The sequence below is a fragment of the Leuresthes tenuis genome, unplaced genomic scaffold, assembly GCF_036924035.1.
Source record: "Leuresthes tenuis unplaced genomic scaffold, fLeuTen1.0.hap1 SCAF_21, whole genome shotgun sequence".
NCBI classification, from domain to species: domain Eukaryota; kingdom Metazoa; phylum Chordata; class Actinopteri; order Atheriniformes; family Atherinopsidae; genus Leuresthes; species Leuresthes tenuis.
The window spans coordinates 23,030,692-23,051,082 of record NW_027325375.1 but is presented as its reverse complement, the minus strand read 5'-3'; the positions used below and the strand labels follow the sequence as shown (position 1 = coordinate 23,051,082).

The window sequence follows — 20,391 nt, the reverse complement described above, 5'->3', positions numbered from 1 at the left end:
TATCTATCTATCTATCTATCTATCTATCTATCTATCTATCTATCTATCTATCTATCTATCTATCTATCTATCTATCTATCTATCTATCTATCTATCTATCTATCTATCTATCTATCTATCTATCTATCTATTTGAGATATGTAGAGTCGTATATATTTTCTGAAAAACTAAAAACCCTAGCCCCGTCCATTGATTTCTAAGACGAATATTTCTGCTTTGTGACATTAATTTGTGGGAAATTAATTCATAACTGCTAAAGCCGACAATCGTGGGGAATCTTCCTCAATTGGTTTAATGATGCAGATGGCTCCTAACCCCAGTGAAACTAATAAGGTCTGAGAATCAAAAGGAGTCACTATTGCACAGAAGACCTGTTGCTGTTTGTATGTGGCCAACAGAAGTCTTCTTGGAAAACTGTGCCAGTGACTGTACCTGGCAACAGTCTCATGATCAGGTGCAGCAAGGGTGATTAAGACTGTACCACTCCTGATGATCTTTTTTTTGTTCCATTAAAGGCCTGCAGTCCACATTTTGTTGGGCAGATTTTTATCCAGTGATATGAATGTATTCATGTGTAGTTGTCTCGGCCTGAAGCCGCAGATGCATTAGCATGTCGACATATGCTTAGTAATTATTCCTTAATCACTTAAGAAGTCTTAACTCAATGAAGCCCATTTACACACTTCATTACCTTACCATCATTTTTTTCAACCTTCATTGTGAAGGAAAAAGCCTGCATGAGAAGATCCAGAAAATAAGATTTCCTCAAACATGAATATATGTTTATTTATATGATATGAGTAGAACATTCAGAGAGCTTTGATCCTATTTTTTAAGGAATCAATCATATTTCCAAGAGCTGCAGCATCCTGCTGCTCCCGCACATTAAGAGAATGTAGACATGTGGGAAAATGGCAGGGAAGTTCTCACTCCTCTTTACATGACATTAATGGCTGGCACAGTTCGCTGTTAATGCCAGCAGCATAACAAGCACTGCCATGGTTACCTGTGTGGAAACCAAGTCTTCAGGGACTTTCACTCCTCCCATCCCACATCTCTTTCTCTGGCACCATAAACATGTTTACTGACACTGTAACACAACAAGTAAAAAGCAATTCATTTATTTCAATAAAATGAAGCTTGATGTGATCTTCTTTCGCAAAAACTAGTTGAACTAAATATTTTTCTCTGTTTCTCATCAGTACAGAGCGGAATAAATATTGTTAATTTCTTGGGGAGTTAGATATAATCTGAGTGCATTCATAAATGTTAGTCAAAGTATTAACATTCATCTGATAATTGCCTGTTGACTGCCAGTATTTAGTGGTCCATCAGGGAATTGTTTTTGTAACGAGGGGTGGAGGAAAGACAGAACCACAGAGGATTTGGTCTTTGAATACACCCTGAACAGTGAGTTAGCATCATCTCAAAGTGAAACATGCATTTACAATGTGGTGGTTAAATGTACAGTTGAGATTCTGATCCGTGAAAAATGAGTTGGCTGTTCTCCATCTGGGTGGCCGAGGCCCTGCTGGCACTATGTGGGGGACAAAATACTGTGGTTGAAGGTAGGCCCCCACGCTGATGACAGCTTCACATTAGAACACGATATGACATTCATTTGCTTTCTTCTTATGTCTTGCTTTTCTATCTGTAGTCTGTTTGTAATGCTTTATAAGTCAAAATCAAGTATCAATATTGTTCGTGAATTACTTGAAATATGAATAAATGTTATTTACAAAATGTATTTTACTCCAGGAAATAGCCTGTCTTTGTCTGGCTACCATCTATGTACTCGTAATGAAACAAGGACTGTGAGTTCCCTGGTTGTGCACACCGTCCCCTACTCTGTGACAAAGCCTTGTGGCGGCTGGCTCCTCTGGACGACATGTACAGTTACCCTTTACAAGATGGTGCATCAGGTTGAGTACAAGACAGTGAAGGAGCAGGTGACTCGGTGTTGCAATGGCTATGTCCAAGTTGGTCGTTACTGTGCCTTGTGTGAGTGTACTCTGCATCACTCATCCATAGCTTGGTTTGATGACTGTAGAACAGCACAGATTTCTTTGTAAATTTTGATGATATAGCATCACACGCTGTAGACATCCCAGCAGTCAGAGTGACCTTTCATTGTGTGGTACTGTGTGCAAGTCACCAGCTGGAGGAGCAGAAACTGCAGTGCCACAAATATCTCTCTGCTAATATATGGCCTGTAACATGTTATTTCCTTTGAATGAAGCTGTAAACAGGAGTGGTGAGTTTACTGCCAAGCCAGGATCCTGTCCAATTTCAGATGGATTGTGTCCCAGATCTGAGAACTGTGAGTTTGATATAGACTGCCCAGGCTGGCAGAAATGCTGCCAGAGATCTGGCCGCACTCTCTGCAGCGATCCGACAAGTTAGTATACATCCTGATTGTACTATTATTAAACTATAAGAAGCTGCTACTGGTTAAAGCGACAAGTGCTCATTAAAAGATTGTGTTTCACAATGTCAGATTTAAAGTAAACCTATGTCAACAACAGATGATTATGGCATACTGCTATAATATATAAAGTCTTATATATATAAAGTAGAAAAATGTCTTTAAGGTTCGCATAACACTTTGCAGCAATTCATTCAGTTCGTATTATCTACATTTCTTTACAAAAATAAAGAAAAAGGGGCACAGATTATTCGCAAAAATAAGTAAATACTATGTTTGGCATGTACTGTTGGACTCGGGAAACCACAATCATCCGCAGAACCAGCTGTGTCAATATTATACATACTATGGCACCATATAATAATTTATCAGGTATAGTATGTAACTCATTACTAGGTTATTCAGGACGATATTAATGATGTTCTTTTTATTTAGTCAGTGTATCATTTATTAAATACTCTAGTCTGCAGATCTGCTTATAACAAAAAATCATACATATAATCAATAAAATAGCTTATAGATAAGAGAAGGCACTATTGATATTGTCTACAATAACCTATTAATGACTTTAAACATACAGTGCTTTAAAAATTAATGCATGGTACAGTTTGTGCAACATAGGTGCGCTTGGTTCTGGGAATGGTTGTGGTCCAATCTGGCAGGGTAATGGCAGTGCAGTCGAACTGTGATTAAATGATAATGAAAATAATGAGCAATAATTTCATTTTTTGAAAAGGTTTTTCCATTTTCAAAGTACAAACTGAACAAAGCAGTGTGGAAAGCATTACTGATCAAACTTTGTGCTTTTTCAGCCTGAACTTATGACGGAGTGTATCATTTGGTCCACACAGCAAAATGTTGCACTTTCACAAAAAAGGCTTGAAAATTGTTCCATGACCACATTTTCCAAGCTAATTTAATTTTGTTTATACAGAGAAGCAGCCTACATCCTGACGTATACGCTCCAACATCCATCCGTGTTCTTACTACTATGATAAGATGATGTTGTGAAAAATGTTTTAGGTTGATAGCGTTTAACTGCTGCATGTTGCTGCATGATGACGTGGTTCACCTGTGACCTGAGAATGAGAACAGACACATTTCATACACCATTAATGCCAATTATAAGGAGGAGGACGGGTAGCGGATGTAGTTAGTCTGTTGTGTCTCACTCAAGACACCCTGGGATTTAAGCCCGTCACTAATCCCTTCATCAATACACTCATGATTCTTCACTTTTTTTCTTTGCTGTCACTCATGAACGGTTAAGGTTTGGAGTAAAAAAGCTGATGGGTAGGGATAGAAAAATTTAATGTTTAGTGTTTATGCAATTTTAGAACTCATAGAATGTCAGTAGAAATTCCCCATCACAAAACAACCCGCACTAAGCCATCTCTCAATTTTCAACCCATTACTACATTTACAGACCCATTATATGTTTTCCTGTGAGAGTGGGCTGAACAATTTTCTACATCTGGCTGATTTTGGAGTTTATGATTTTTAAAACTGCAGTTTGATTAAAGCCGTGCTCAATTTTCAGGCTCAGGAAGCTTTTTTGAGAATAGAGGAAGCCTTTGGAATGCAACAGTGACAGTGAAGACAGATTACCAGCAACTGATGTCAAAGGAAAATGGGCTTCTGAATCTCACAAGAATTCTACATGCAATGGTAACGCCACTGCCAATACTGATAAACTGTTTCCACCATATTGATTTAGATCTCTGGTAATTGTGTGATAAGAGAGCCTAAGATCAAATGGCTAACCAACCCCACAATTTAAATGCTTTGGAAATAATGTTTATTAGACATTTGAACAGCGCATTGCCTATTTTTCTTACAGGTAACTGGAGCTCTGCAGTCTGAGGTTTCCATCTATTACCTCAACTCATGGCCACTGCATCCCTTCAGAACTACCACCTCTCTGCTGATTGAGAGCAGTTTCACTCTTTCAATGTACAATGTTACATCAAAGCTGCATTTTCTTCTCAAACACATACCAGAGGTGTCATCTGTAACGGTGCAAGGTGAGGAGACAACATTGTTCTTTAGAGCAGCACTGATCTCTCTATGAAGTTACTTGAGGCTTTTTTTTTCCTGCAGAGAAATGACATTCTTGTAAAGTTTTGCAAATGATTCATGAGCCAGAGAACACGGTGTTCAGGAAAAAATGACTCAGTCACACCATCGTTTCCGTCTCCCACCACTTCTGTGTGAGTGACAGTCATCTGTGGGATGTTTCCTGCAAAAGCGGAAAATAACACAAGATCTGTTGCACACACACTTGCACACACTTACTCACATGCACAAACACAGAGGTATGAATCATAAATCATACTTGTTACGTTTGCACAAAAGACAGTAACAAGCTTGCCATCATGTGCACACATTAGGCTGACTTCAAATAGGTTTTCATACAGACTGTTCATTTTCTTCTCTACACTGAAGGCTTTAAATCAGCACTTGAGCTGAGTGTAATAATGTACCTATTTTTAGACTGAATGTCTGAATGGTTTAGCCTTTGAATTAAAGACACAATGAAGAAAAGTGAATCAAATCTGACTTGCACATTATAAATTAACTAGCAGCATTCTTACGTGAAACCTTTATCAGTTTTGTGTGCAAAATAATGCAATTTAAGAGTATCAGTTGTGCTCTTTGTGATAATGTCACATGACATTTTGTAATCATTAAACCTTAAATAATAAATTGAACAGCTACCATATGTCCTCGTGACTATATGTCTGCATTTTTAACTGCAGATGTGGATGAGTGTGCACATCCTGCTCTTCACCAGTGCTCCCTTCAGGCAGACTGTAACAACACAATGGGTTCCTATCAGTGTTTCTGCCATCAAGGATATTTTGACGTTGACCCCAACGAGCCGGGAGTTAATTGTACAGGTGAGACCGTGTTTCTGCATTAGGTGCAAAGATGATTGAAACAAAGTTAAACTGCAATACATCTTATGCAGGGCCAGTGAATTTTGTTTGCAATTTAAGATATGACAAAATTATTCGAAAAATTATGTAATTAGTAAGCCAATTAATTAATAGAATTTGTCCAGAATGGGATGTTTATTGTTTGAAAGTAATATGAGACTGCCTCTAGCCAAACAGCTGCCACTATATCCAATCCAAAGATAATTAGAAGCCTGTTACATGACCAAAGTCTTTTGTCTTGTCTCTGTTGAAGTCAGGCTAGAGCATGTACTTTTCCCACATAAAGGAGGTAAAATGTGACAATGACACAAATTCTTATAATAGTCCACCATCATGTGAAAAAGAAAGTACACCCTCTTTCATCCTCCATCATAACAATATGAAAAAAGTGATTAGATACATATCAGCTATCAAAATCAACCTAGGATTAAGAGCAAAGCATGACACATTTCCCTATCATGATTCATTCATTAAAACATCTTAAACAGTGTGTGAATATTAACCAACATCCATGGATTCAACAGCTTGCAGAACACACAGTACAACACACTCTCAAGTTTAGCCTTGTGAGAAATGTAGCTGATTACGTCACCGGTCTCTGTTTAAGCCCACTCTTCTTCAGTTGGCTTTATCTCATTGAGGTTTGCTGCATTTGTTTCTGAACGGCTCTCTTAAGGTCTCAGTCCAGGTCCTGTGGCTGAAAAACAAGTTTAAAATCATCAGCTGGTATGCTGTTTTTGTGCTGCTGAATTATGACCAAACATCTCCACTTTGGTCTGGTCTGTCCAAAGGACATTGTTCCAGAAGTCTTGTGTTTTGTTCAGATGTAACTTTACAAACCTAAGCTGTGCTGCTATGTTCTTTTTAGAAAGAAGAGGCTTTCTCCTGCAACCCTTCCAAACAAGTCATACTTGTTCAGTTTTGCTAATTGTACTGACATGAACTTTAACATTTAACAAGCTAACTGAGGCCTGTAGAGTCTGAGATGTAGCTGCTGGGTTTTTTGCAGTTTCTCTGGGAATCGCATGATCTGGCCTTGGGGTGTACTTGCTGGGATATCAACTCCTGGGAAGATTATCAACTGTCTTGTTTTCCACTTGTGAATAATCTTTATTACTGTAAAATTATGGACTCAACAATTGCTTCTCTAAGATCACTGCTGATGTTTTTCCTCCTTGACATCGTGTTAGCACACATCTGAATGCTCCAGACCAGCAAACTGACAAAACTTCTGCTTTTATAGAGGCGCTCACACTTTCTGATGATCAGTTAATCAAGTTCAATTAATTAGCAGCACCTGGCTGCTACTTACCCTCTTAGTTCCTATGGAAACAGTAAGGGTGGACTGCCTCAGCATTTTGGCATAGATTATCTTATATAAATGACGTTCAGTGTAATAAGGACCAGATCACTTTTCCTCCTGACCCGATACTGAAAACATTAGAAATGAAAGAGGGTGTGCTTCCTTTCTGACATGACTACAGATGCTTTGTTGTGTACATTTGCACCTCTGACATCCCTCATTCAATGGGTTAAGATTCAGCCACCTTCGGGGGTTTGTTTGGGGCTTTCCAAAATCACAGGAAAGTCCCAAACCGTTCTAACTGACTAATGTTACAGTTAGTAACAATGCAAGCTTCATCATCAAGCTTTTCTTTGAAGTTAATAGTTGATGTACAAACCTTTTAATGCAAACAGTTTCAGTTTCCATATTGTTTGTCATATATTGATGGTGGTGTGTGTGCAAGGCCTTATGTCTATTTTAATTTGGAAAACAAACATCTTCTAGGGAGTGATCCAGACACAGAGCAGAAAAATGATAGCAAGAATGATGAGTGCCCTTTGACACCTCTTTGAAATACAATCTCAATTTCAAAAAAATTTTGGACGCTGTATGAAATGTGAAATAAACTGAATGCAGTGACTTCCAAATCTCATAAACAGATAGTCTATCAAAAAAGAACATAGAAAACAATCCAAATGTTAAAAGTGAGAGATTTTACTATTTCATGAACAAAAAATTCAAGCAAATCTTGAGTTTGATGGCAGCAACATGTCTCAAAGTGTTGTGCCATGGACATTTTCCTACTGTGTAGCATCCCATCTTCTTTTAACATCAGTCTGTAAACATCTGTGAACTGAGGATGTCCCATTCTTTTCTGATACAGGATTCTAGCTGCTAAACAGTCCCGGTCAAGCAGTTTTATGATGAAAATGGATGGATAAAAAATGTTTTCTATGTTCCATTGTGAATACAATATCATTTTCTGAGATTTGCAAATCATTGTGTTCTGTTTTTATTCACAGAGGTTAGAGTAGTCTTCTCACCTGGAGAAGCTGTTTAAACAAGGAGATTGTGGTTAGGCAACTTTAATCAGAACAAATCTTAAGGAGGTTGCGTGAAATCGAGATTTCTCAGATGTTGTTGCTGTGATGGCAACTTGTGCGCATGTCAAGCTGTAAACCTGTGTTGAGTCACCTGATAAACAAAAGAGTGCAACTGACTTCATTCAAGCAACTCTTATAAAACATTTATGTTTTGCCTCAGAAGCTCTGACTCAACATCCACTTGTAATCTTTGCTCCCAGCTGACATCAGGGTGCCGACCACCACAGAGCCCCCGCTGACCCACCTTCCACTGACGAACACAACCTCTGCACTGACTTTCAACAGAACACAGGACCCTCCAGAAAATGGCACCATGGGTATTTTCATATCTTCTGAGACCAACATGACTACAGCTCTGAGGAACACAAGTTCTGTCGCCAATAATTTATCACATGCTCCACTGGGGACAACCTCTGCACCTTATACCAGCATGAGCTCAGCTGCAGAGTCCCCTCTGCCGTCAGCAGCATGTCGTAAGAAATGCTTTATTTTCATCTTAAGCTGCTTAGAATCTACACGTCATGAATTTTAAGCAAAGGTTGAAGTTGTGGAGTCTAAATAGAGAACTATAACTATTTGAATAGATATAGTTAAAATATCTGAATTCTAGTAGTAGTACTTGGCTGATATCTTTAGCTGTAAATATGTTCAAAGGTATATGTGTGTATTTGAAGACTGTCATTCCTTTCAGGTAAATGTGAAGTTATCACGTCCATTCTCAAGAGTTTCAAAAGAAAACATTTGTGCATAAGTTTGCAGAATCAACTAATGACTCTATTTTTTTTTTGTAAAGCTATAAAATAGTTTTAAAAAGCATTACGTTAACTGTTTATAGGGCTGTTTAAAGATACCACTCAAAGGATCTGGACACTTGGGCGAATGAAGATGAATGAATGCGCTTGTACTCTAACATATAATCTATCTTAGATCAATAATGGTTCATTTAACAGATTTGTCAGGAGTTTCAGAGATGTTGACACTCATCTAATTTGCCATTAGTGTATCAAGACATAGTTTGCACTGCAACTAATAGACACGATCATGAAATCAACGGTAAAGAAGCACCCTTTCATCAATATAAAGCTGAGACAATCTTCACGAAGGCAATGAAAAAATACATGTTTATTTGATGATCTCAGTTCTGAAAGAACAAATGGAACAAAAACTGCTGAATTAAAAAAGTCACAAGTGATCAGTTCTGTCAGTTCAGAGCAAACAACCCTGCAGAGGTAAAAAACCCCAAACATTTTGGATTATAAACCAGCAGCCAAAATGTGCACCTGCTCACACATTGCACCAGGTTTATGATGGAGGACAGACAACTTCTGTCTTATCTGCAATGGATGAACACACCACCTAACAATCCTACAGAAACCTATGAATAAATCAGACCAATCTCTAAATATCTATTTTCTTTTTAAAGTCTCACTCGTGAGGACTTCCATGGCCATTACGCAGAATGCACGGCTGCAGTTATTTACTGCCACAATCCCTGTAAATAAGAGTATATTGTTAAAATTGTCCCTGGGAAACAGAATCAGAAATATTAATCACCCTCACACTGAGGTTCTCCCCAAAAATATTTTTTTTGTTTTAATCATGCGGCTCTTTTTTCCATTTTATATCAGGGTTAGATAATAATAAAAACGTTTGTAAGCATGGTCTGAAATATGTATGATTTGAGGACAGACATGCCTGATGTGTGGAATGCAGTGGCAATTACTCAAAATATTTGAAAAAAGTTAAAGTTTTAGCTTTTTCACATCAAACAAGAAACAACCAATCAAATCAACTAATCCACAATTAAATTAGACAACAAATAACATAATCTTACTACCTTTTTTTCCTCCTCTCATCACATGTAAGCATATCCTTAGGATAGTCCGATAGACTTTAATAGAAGTTCCTCAACATCTGGAATAGACACCATGAGACAGCAGCCAAAGTTTCCATACTCATATAGTCACTGTTGTGGATCTTGTTTAAACTGTAACTAAGATGAAGAAGCTTGTCATGGAGGACAGAAGTTTCCCCTCAAACATGTGGTTAATGTTGTCAAAGAGTGTATGTAACCTAAAGCAGGATATATTTCTTAACCTAACCAAAAATGGAAAATGAAAAATAACAAGAAAAAGCAGAGCAAAGTGCAACTGTAATGGTCCCACACAACATAAATCTGGTCTCTTAGGTAGATAATTTGAGCTCAATTCCTCAAAATGTTGGACTTTTTTTTTTTTTTAATGTCCTCACACAGCAAGATATTTAAATAAGCCCTTAAGCCGCACATTAAAAGACTTTGCAGCGCTCAGGATAAGTGCCAGTATGTGATAACAGTGTAAATGACATAATGTGTTGTAATGATGACAAAACAATCACAGGTGTTGGAGCAGGCAGAAGGTAATAAGATCTCTAGTTATAGTCATTACTGGTCCCAGAGGCTGAAGGGAGGTGATGTCTCTGTGGTAAAATCTGCAGACACTTCCTTTCATAAACTTCAACAAGCATCACAAAGGTGAGCTTAATCTGAAATGAAGGGAAGAGGGAAGAGAACTCAAAGACAAAGACTGGTTCAGCCCGTACAACTGGTTTGCAGCTGCAACAATGAGGCTATTGTTTTTGCATTGTGAGCCTGTTCATTTGTGTTTGCGTGTGGTCCTGAACTTACATATTGTATTGAGTATAATGGTCTGCAGTACGTTAAGGATCCATGTGCAGACTCAAACACGAGTAGAACTAGAATATGCTTAATAACTTAATCAAAGAACAAACAAATGGCGCCGCAAAGCAGGAAGTCCAAAAAGTAATACAAAACGTAAACCAATTAAAGGGCTGAGCTACAGATAGAAGTTCCCTGTTTACTATCAGTAGATAGTAAACAGGGAAATAAAAGGGACATTAACATAGGATCTAGCAGAGAACAAATAAAACCAATGAGTAAATATATTAACTGTAAATCAGGAACCCGAGAACAGGCCGTAATGTGGCAATCTAGAGGGAAGATAAAGGAAACTGAGGACATCTAGAGCAGATAAGAGGAAATAACACCTCAGGATCCAATGACAAGACTCAAGTTCAAGCTCTTTTACAGTTTCTCTGAGCATTGCACGGTCTGACCTTGGGGTGAGCTTGCAGGGACATCCGCCCCGGGAAGATCGAAAACTGTATTCAATGTTTTCCACTTGAGAATAATCTTTTCACTGGAGAATAATGGATTCCAAATAATTTCGAAATACCACTATAAACTATTGTTATAATCACTGGTGTAGTTTTTGTCAGATGAATGTTAACACAGTGTAATATGTCATGTGTTGTTAATCTGAGAATGAATGTAGCTCATGTTCAGACCTAGTATGGGGGATTCTTTATTTATGTCCAGATATGGAAAACCTTACAGCTGAGAGTGGGTATAATTGTTTTTCCACATGACTGATGTGACTAGGACTGCTGTAGGCTGGTTTAGCTCTTATCTGAGAGACAGAAGCTTTTTAAATCCTACAAATATCCCCTCTGACATTACCCGAAGGGCTGTTGTTCACTGTTTACTGTTTTCCACTTACATGTTGCCACTCAAGTGTACAGTACAGTATTAATTAAGATGCAGTAAGTATCTGCAACTGTAATATTGTTTCTCCATTTTTACACAGAAATGTATTTAACCTTAAATTCTCATCTTAGTCACCTCACTTACAGACTGTTTTGTTGACAGTTGATCAGTGAAAATTACATTATCTGGAAGAAAAACTGCATGTACATCATATATGTTTACTGAAATACTTTTGTAACTTCCTGGTTAGGTTTAGGCAGCATTGATATTAGTTTGTTAAGGTTGGAAAAATATCATGGTTTTGGGTAAAATACATTCTTTCTATGCCACCACCAGCGTCATGGAGGCTGTTTTCCTAATTGGCATCGGATACCTGTAACCAAGTTAAAACCATTTTACACATGACTTTGGAGCCAAGACTAGTGCTTCCACACAGCACATCAGTGTAATTTCTGAAAGTACAGAGGCGGCATTGGAGGCCAAGGTTGATCTGCTGCTTATATGCCTCTGAGATAAAAAGGAGTTAGTATCAGAAGCAAAATCGACTTTGTGTGAAAGGGTAAGTCAGCATTCCGCGTCATCTAATGCATGTGAGCCCACGTTGATATGGAGCTGAACCCACTCAGTCTATCATGTGCGTGTTACCAACGAGGAACAGTGAAAATTAAAGACATCTTTTTCGCACCGATAAGCTGCAACTGATGTGTGAAAAGGACTTTGGTCACTTCCTGGTTGGGTTTAGCGATCAACTTCACTTGGTCAGAATTAAAAATCAAAACTTATTGCGCAGGACTAGAAAATGATCATGGACTGAAATACGTTCTTTTTCCAACACAGTCGCGACCCTCACCTTCACAGATGCCGTTAGAGTTGTAGAGTTTGTATATATTTTCTGAACACCTAAAACCCTAGCCAGCAGTGTCAACAAATGTCAAAATGGGCTGAACAACAAATGGGTCAGGCTCTAGATAGACTCATTCAGGATAGAGTTAAGCTAGCTGTTTCCCTCTTTTTCCTGTCCCTGAGCAGTGATAAGGTGGGAACAGTACTGTATTATTAACTGCACTTTTATGAAATGCTCTGTAATGGAACAAATGGCCAGAGGCATTTCCTCATCCACATATAATGACGGATAACCTCTGTCTGCTTATCCTTCTCACAAACACCCTTCCAGCTCCTCCCAGCATCATCAGCTTATGGTCTGCCAACATCACTGGAGCCTCCATCTCTGTCTTCTGGTCAAGCCAGTTTCACACAAACCAGACTTTCCGGGTAACTCTAAGTAGAGAGGCAGTAAACATTCATTCTTGGGAGACAAGCCAGATGATGATAGAGATAATCAGACTGCAGTCTGGGGTGCTCTACAACGTTTCTGTCACACCTTGTATCTGTGGAGGTGAAGGAGTCACTCATCATATGTTGGTCAGGACTGGTAAGAACCGACTTTTGCTTTGATAAGAAGATTTTTTATCATGTTCAGTATTTTTTCTTAACATTTATTCACAATATTCTAGATAATATCATATTGACTGAATGTAAATATTAGTGTGGGGCCAAATCTTTTATCTTCTATTAGTGTAAATATTTTTTCTTCAGTTTAGTAATAAGACAAGAACAACGAAGGACATGACTAACCCACATTTTTTAAAATACGGATTCCATCCTCATGGAGTAAAAGTAAAGTGATAAAATTGGCTTTAATGACTTATGTATGACAAAGAAAAGACTCACTTTTTAACTGATAGGCCCAGGGTTGATCAGAGTGTTGACATTTTATTGTGGAAAATTTGGTTATTGTGCCAAACAAAGATTTTTTTTGTAGATGCTCAGACTCTTGACGCCACAACACGACTTACCAACATCCAGTTCACAGCCGACCTGAGGAACACCAGCAGCCCTGCCTATAGAAACCTAAAAGAGAGTTTTATTGAGGAAGTAGGTTTGATATGAGCATTATTCAATGGCTAAATGTAATCTTTTATAGCTGCTTCTAAACACTCTGACACTTCCTTGATCACCAACAGATCTACCAGACTCTGTCTCCTGATGTGAAGGAGATGTTGGATTCAGGCGGGATGAGGATCGAGATCAGAGGCTTTTCCCTGGGCAGCGTGGTGGTAGACTTCACCATAATATTCAGTCCAAATCAAAGCCAAGGGATAAGAAATGTGTCGACAGCACTGTTGCATTCCTTGCTGAACAGCTCCAAATACACTGTGGATATAAACAACACAAGCATTAGTGGTATGTCTCTTTTTAATTTTGATTATGATTTGAATAACTAGGATAGATAAACTAAACTATGTGTCTAAAAGAAAATCAACTCAAAGTTGACTTGGTGCTGGACAACATTTTTTGAGGAACTAGGAGCAGATTGAGGTTGTAGACTTCAAATCCTGGACAAAAGATCAGATAGGAGTTTTCATAATTGTCAGTTTCCCCATGAAGAGCAATGTCAGCATCCAAATCCAAAATGAAAACTTGGAATGTACTGATATATTCCATGCACAAAGTAAAAAAAGTGCTTCTAACAAAGCATCCTTTAATAATGCTTGTAGAAATCACCTGCTTGCAAAGTACGTTAACATTCTTTGAAGAAATGAAGACAGCTGCAACCTTCAGTTATGCATGATAAACTTAGAAGAAGACAAGAAGATTGGCAGATGCCATCTTTTGGTGTCTAATGGTGCTTAAAGATGAGAATCTTTCCTCATCTTTTTCATATGTGGCATTTTAAATGCAGCACCACCATGTCGGGAGGATTTATAAAATCGAAGTTGAACACCATGAAGTTGCACTATGAAAACTGCCAAATCCAGCAATTTAGGATCTTTACTTAAATCCCTGGAAGAAATATCTCAACGCCTGCTGCCTTAATTTTGACCTGCGATAAAGTTTCAAAGTCTGTCACAAAGTCATTGTTAGTTTTAAAATAGATGACTGATGAATTAGCTGCAGTCAGCTCAAGAACATGCTCAATCTTGCAAGCAGGCAAGTTTCCCGGTGAGTCTGGACATCAGCCAAAAAATGAGACGTTACAACACAAGACTGGACATGATTGACTGTGATTTACAGGTATCACTCTGATATACGAGGTGCAGGTGCATAATTTGACTGTAAACTAAATCTGAGACAGATTATATTTGATTCTCCAGTGCAGGCACACCAATAGAAGAGTAGAGATAGGTCAGGGTATGCAAGGATATATTTTGAGCAATTTCTACACAATGTTTTCCTCTGACATTGGTTATATTGGTCAGTCATTTGTCAGCATTAAAGGGCTCCCTTTGCAAGCTATAACATGAGCTAGAGTTGCGCACTGTTGGCACGGTATGCAGTTTACTACAGGCAGGGAGGGAAAAAAGGAGCTGAACTCAGGATTTGGAATTTCCCCAGAGGGAAAATCAACTGGAACACCATGCAAAGTCAGACTTCTGACTCGGAAAGTTGCAGGTTGTTCATCAGCCCCAATCTAAAAGTCAATTATTGAGCCCTGCACATAAAAAATGGTGAGAAGTTTAGTCATAAAGTGTTTAGTAGCAATTTTATCTGTTTCATCATTATTATTATCATTATCATTAGCTAGCTATGTTATTTTCGTATGAACAAAATACAGTGTCATGCGTTGTTCTCAACTTTGATTGATAATAATAGCTAACGTGTTCAGTGAGACAATTCTGCTGTTTTCTGCCGTGCAACTTAGACGTGATCAGCTTGGGTTTGACATTCTTCCCAGCGCCAAGTTTTGACGTATGAGGCAAATGTGACACAGCGGAAAGGCACTCCGAAGCGAGCGTAAACGTCACATCAATGTCAGACACATAAAAGCTAATGCCACAAACCAATGACTTTTGTGTCCAAAAGTAAGCTGTCCAAAATCCAAAGTATTGGTTAAACTAAAATGAGTGGCAAAAGGGTGTACGCTTGCTCTTATGTGGCTGAACAATGACAGTGAACCGTCTCTTAGTCACCTAAAAACATTTTTCTTTGTTTTTTTCTTCAAATAGATTTTAATGAGTGTGATTCAGGGGATAATGACTGTTCTCAGTGGGCAACATGCATTAACACCTGGACCTCCTACACTTGTGTTTGCCACGAAGGATTTATAGACAACAACCCAGAACGGTCTGGACGCAATTGTCAAGGTAGAGTCTTAAAGTGCAGAAGTGAAACAGATTGATTTTTCACAAATCATATTTGCAGATAATATCAGAATATCTTTATGTTAATAACTGTTATGCCTTATGCAGCAAATGCTACATTGGATACAGCGGCACCACCAATGGCAATACTTCCCACAGTTAGCACGACTCCTATCTCTCAGATAATACCCTCAGCCTCTGATCCAGCTATAACCCCTGTTTCTGTGACACGTGAAGTGGAGTCAGTTTTTTCTCAAGCTTCCACCACCTCAACCATTACAAGCACCACTCCTTCATCAATAACAACCACTACAGCTCCAACAACAGTCTTTACTGCCCCTTCAGTTACCACAACGACCCCAACAACCATCACTATCCCAGCAATACCCAATAATGTTGTTCCAATCCACTCTTCCTCCCAAACAAGCACCTTTTCAAGCACCTCTACCCCAAGAGCTGCTGTTGCCCCAACAATCAATTCTGGTATTAACACTACCATTGCTGCCCCAACAACAACTGTTACGACCTCAGCAGTCACCCCAATACACACAATTACCACTACACTAACAACCACCATGGCCAGTACAGTCACCGCAGCTACCCCAACAATCACCTCCTTGGCCCTTAGATCAGCCGCTAATGTCTCTATGATAGGAGTCCTCTCAGTCCAGTGCAGAATTGCTGCCATCACTGTGACTGTTGCCAGAGATTTTCTTGGGACCGCCAACATCCAGGAAAGTGCTCTGTACTTGGGCATGCTGGGATGTGGGGTCAATGGAGGAAATGCTACCCATGTTCAGCTGACAGTGGCGTGGGATGAGTGTGGCACTCGGCTTGTGCATGTAAGTTTTTTTTTCTTCTGAATACTTACATCTTTAGCAGATAACATGCATTTGTTCTCCAAAATTGACTTGTATGAACTCCGAGAAGGACTTTCACTGCTTCAATCATCTGCTTTTTCAGAATGAAACCTATTACACAGCATCTGTAACACTGTTCAACAAAATGGACCCTTACGCATCACAAAGTGGAACAGTAGAGGTTCCCAGGCTACTGCTCCAAGTCCCCATCATGTGCACCTACACAAAGAGCATGTTAATCTCTACAGACTTCGGCTCCATGGGGTACGGTTCTCCTGCTGTTAGTATTGCTCTCTATGTTTTGACATCTTTTCAAAAATAGTTCAATGAAGAAGACAAATCAAGTCGTAGCACACATTCATATAATTTATTGTATATAGATCAATAGCTGTAAAAACTGTGTAAACTACCTACAATTTATCTCCAGAACAGAACACTGTTTGATTTAAACAACACAAAAGATTCAGTTATGTCACTGAAAAGATTTACAATCTTAAACTCTTTCCTAGTCCAAACCAGTCCGAAGGCTTGTTCAGTAAAATATAGGGTAGGTCTGTGTAAAGAGAAACATCTTTAAGCAGGCTTCTGTGTGCAAACTACTAAATGTTGCTGAAGAACTACATACTTCTACATCACTGAAGCAAAAAAAATTATTCATTGTTATCATTAAACTGTTGCTTTGTTGTCATTTTACATTTATTTTATGAGCCCTTGCAGCTACTGTGAGCCAAGCAAGGCCGTGTTTTACCGTGAATTCATAAAAGTTAAGGGTATTTTGGTACTTTGTTATATGCTAGACCCGTCTGGAAACTATGATCACCACTCAGTAAAATCTTTAAGTTCATATACAAAATAATTACTTACAATTAAATGTTTGAATGGATAATTCATGTGGGATATAGTGTGTTAATTGATCAGTTTATAGCTGCTGGTTTGTGGAGATTTTTACTGTGACAAAGCATGGCTTAACTGCTGGCTCAAGTTAAAAATAGGCAAGTAAGTTTTATTTATCTCTTGAAAAGGAAAACTATTGATTTTTCCCCTAAATGTCCTTAAAAAGTTTTTACTTAGTTTCTGGGTGTTTCATTTGGTTCATTACCCAAAGTTATAAAAACAGCCATCACCACGGCTATTTGGATAATAGCAAGAAGTCTCTTAAAATTTGTTTAATTCAACTCCATTCTTTTCCATTTGTAATATTAGTATGCATTACAATCTCACCCATCTGTAGGTATCAAATGATCAAAGATGTCATCAGAGACTTTGGATCATTCCAGGTGATGGTGCAGCTGATGAATGGTACAGCACCTTTGCACCAAAACTACAGCTTGTCCCCCGAGCAAGCTTTGGTGGTGGAGGTCAGCCTGAACAGCACCTCAGAGAAGATTAAAGTTGTCATCAACAAATGCTGGGCAACTCCCACCCAAAATCCGGCAGACACCTACAGCTACACCTTCATTGAGAACAGGTCTGCTCCTGCTACAGCATGACCACTAATTCTAGCAATAATCACAATACGTATACTCTTTCTCTCACTTAATTAGAGTGTCTAAATGGGTTCAGATCCAAAATAGGGCCTCTTCATTTTATCTGTTATCTCAAGAATGCAAGCTATTTACCATTATTTTTCATTACAAAAAGATAATTTAATTTTACACTTTCAAATTTGCACAAATAATTTGAATAAATTATATTTACCAAAAAGTTTAGAAGTACTGGCTGGCAGACATTGTTGGTGGGATTAGTTCCCTTACTACAAGAATGCAAAGTCCATTTCCCAAAATGTTTTCATTTTCATTGAACTGTAACACAGTTACTCCTCATCCATTTGTGCCACCTTGGTCTTGAGATAAATATATTATATAAAATGTGATGAAATTACTTTCACCACAGTCACTGAGGAGGTGCAACTCTGCAGCCATTTTGAGAGGATGACATTTTCTGAGGCTTGACCTGAGGCCTTTACATTCAAATTAATCTATTTTGTGCAAGAGCAGTTATTACAAGGGATATTACTTGCTTTCAGTAGTCAACATTTCCTCACTGTTTCATACTTTAGTCGATGTTATGGTGTCAGTTTCTTATCTGTTTCTCTATAGCTGCTCCCGGAACATTTACACACAAGTGCTGATGAATGGAAACTCGACCACTTCCCGTGTGTCAGTGCAAATATTCTCCTTCGTCAACCTGAATGTGATCTACATCCACTGCCAGGTCCAGATCTGTGTGCAGATTGGATCTGATGCCTGTGTGCCTGTGAGCACTTTCTATTCCGTACACATTAGATACAGTGTTACAGCCTAAAATAACTGAAGGATGTAGCATCTATTTTGTTGGTATACTGAAAGCGGACATGTTATAGAATATTCTCATGTTTTTTTGCAGGATTGTCTACAAAGAACAGCTCGGACTGCAAACACCATTAGAACGGCTTACGGCTCTTCTGGCCCTGTAAGGAGGCTAGATGAGGGTGAGTGTTTTCACAGTATCTGCTATAAAGACATTTGTGTGTGAATGTATAGTGTGGCCTGTTATAGCATGTTTATTTTTCCACTTTACCTTACAAATCTTTCCTTGGTTTAACCTGACACGTATATTCTTGCAGGGGACCTGGAGGAGAAGATTGATATTCTTCATATAGTTGGCTTTTCCTGTCTTGGAATTGGCCTGTCGCTCTTCTTCATCTTTGGATTTATCTGCCTTTTCTACTACCAAAGGAACCGCATTGGACACTACAATTTCAATACCAAACCCAAGCAGGAGAACTTCACCTACCTTGACTCTTAGCACTTAGCAGTGCAGGAAAAAATATGTTTGATCATTACAACACAGCTACCACAAGGTGTCATTGTTGCACTATTCACATTAATATTTGCACATGAAACAGTTCATGATGTACAGAGTATATTCAGATTTCACTTAACCCCTCTACACATATTCAGTATATTAGAATTATACTGTGTGAAGATGAGGAATTAAAGAACTTAAAGAATTAAAGAACTTATGACATTGTCAGAGTTTATGTAAGTTCAGAGTAACATTTTGACTTAAGATGAGACGAAATATACTATGAATTCATAATACAGATGATGATATATATGAATAACATCTCACTACATATGGTTCTTATGTTCTAAGTTTGATCTTAAATAGCTTGCATTTCATATCTCCATGTAAATTATCATTCTCAGATACTCAAATATACTGAATCTACAGTACCTGTAATACAGCACAATGATAGGTTTATTTTATTTTGTGCTGATGTGATGTGACAATAAACATGTGCTGCATGAAAATGAGACACTTGGTTGTACTGCTGACACAGTTCTACAAAAACACAGTTTAACAAAAAGTAAGAGGACACAAGAAAAATAAAATATTATGTGCAAGATCTCTCTTTTTCTGTGACTTGTGGGATTGGGCGGTTGGTGGTGGGGGGTAGGAGTATCACATATCACAGATCAGTGGTTGAGAAAATGATCCTTTCCTTTTATCAGTCGAGCAGAACTGACGGGAAGAATCCAGCTTTTTCCCCTGCACACTTCCCATAATCCCACACTGTTGACTACGGGGTCATTAATGTAGCCCCTGGATCCACAGATCAGGGGGTGAATACTAAACAAGACAGGCTTTCTCTTTGAGCGGAGGTCCCTGGAGACCTGTGGTGGAGGAGGGCTTACCACCATCTGGAGAACTGCAAATGCTCCTCCTCTTGGTTAACCCCTTCAGCCTCACTGTCTAAAACTTGGCAACCCATCGCCATGGCAACAACTCAGCGCACAAAAAGAGGGAGATGGTTCAAACAGAAATCAAAGGGAAGATGAAAAACAGGCGACTACTGCAGTTAAAAAGCATGAAATTGGCTGAAATGCGTTTCTTTATAATTTATGTGAAACTACTTATTGATGTCCCCACGTCTCCTCTGCCTCACAGTCATCCAGAGCACTAATCTGCTCTGGATGACAATGATTTTAAAAAGAGCAACTGTTTGATTATTTATAACCCTCACATGCACATGGATTGGCCACAACTAGCATCAGTCTCCATTGGTGAATATAAAAAAACAACTGTCTAGGGAGTTATTGCTGCTTTT

General features: G+C 38.6%; 1 protein-coding gene across 1 annotated transcript; it reads left to right on the top strand.

Moving 5' to 3' along the window:
* The first annotated feature begins 1,492 nt into the window (after nt 1-1,492).
* umodl1 (uromodulin-like 1) lies at nt 1,493-19,085 on the top strand. The gene is made up of 17 exons (XM_072374416.1): nt 1,493-1,568; nt 1,759-2,001; nt 2,240-2,398; nt 3,966-4,093; nt 4,266-4,449; nt 5,185-5,325; nt 7,953-8,225; nt 12,471-12,728; nt 13,119-13,231; nt 13,321-13,540; nt 15,304-15,441; nt 15,547-16,280; nt 16,402-16,562; nt 17,530-17,766; nt 18,398-18,554; nt 18,684-18,774; nt 18,904-19,085. The coding sequence occupies exons 1-17, from the start codon at nt 1,493-1,495 to the stop codon at nt 19,083-19,085; spliced, it is 3,495 nt and encodes a 1,164-aa protein (XP_072230517.1).
* Nucleotides 19,086-20,391: the final 1,306 nt, after the last annotated feature.

Bases quoted from the DNA above. Each gene is read 5' to 3' on its own strand.
- umodl1 (XM_072374416.1), top strand. From the start codon at position 1,493: ATGAGTTGGCTGTTCTCCATCTGGGTGGCCGAGGCCCTGCTGGCACTA. The intron at 5,326-7,952 runs GTGAGACCGTGT...CTTTGCTCCCAG, and splicing joins GCCGGGAGTTAATTGTACAG to CTGACATCAGGGTGCCGACC. The intron at 18,555-18,683 runs GTGAGCACTTTC...GTTTTTTTGCAG, and splicing joins GATCTGATGCCTGTGTGCCT to GATTGTCTACAAAGAACAGC.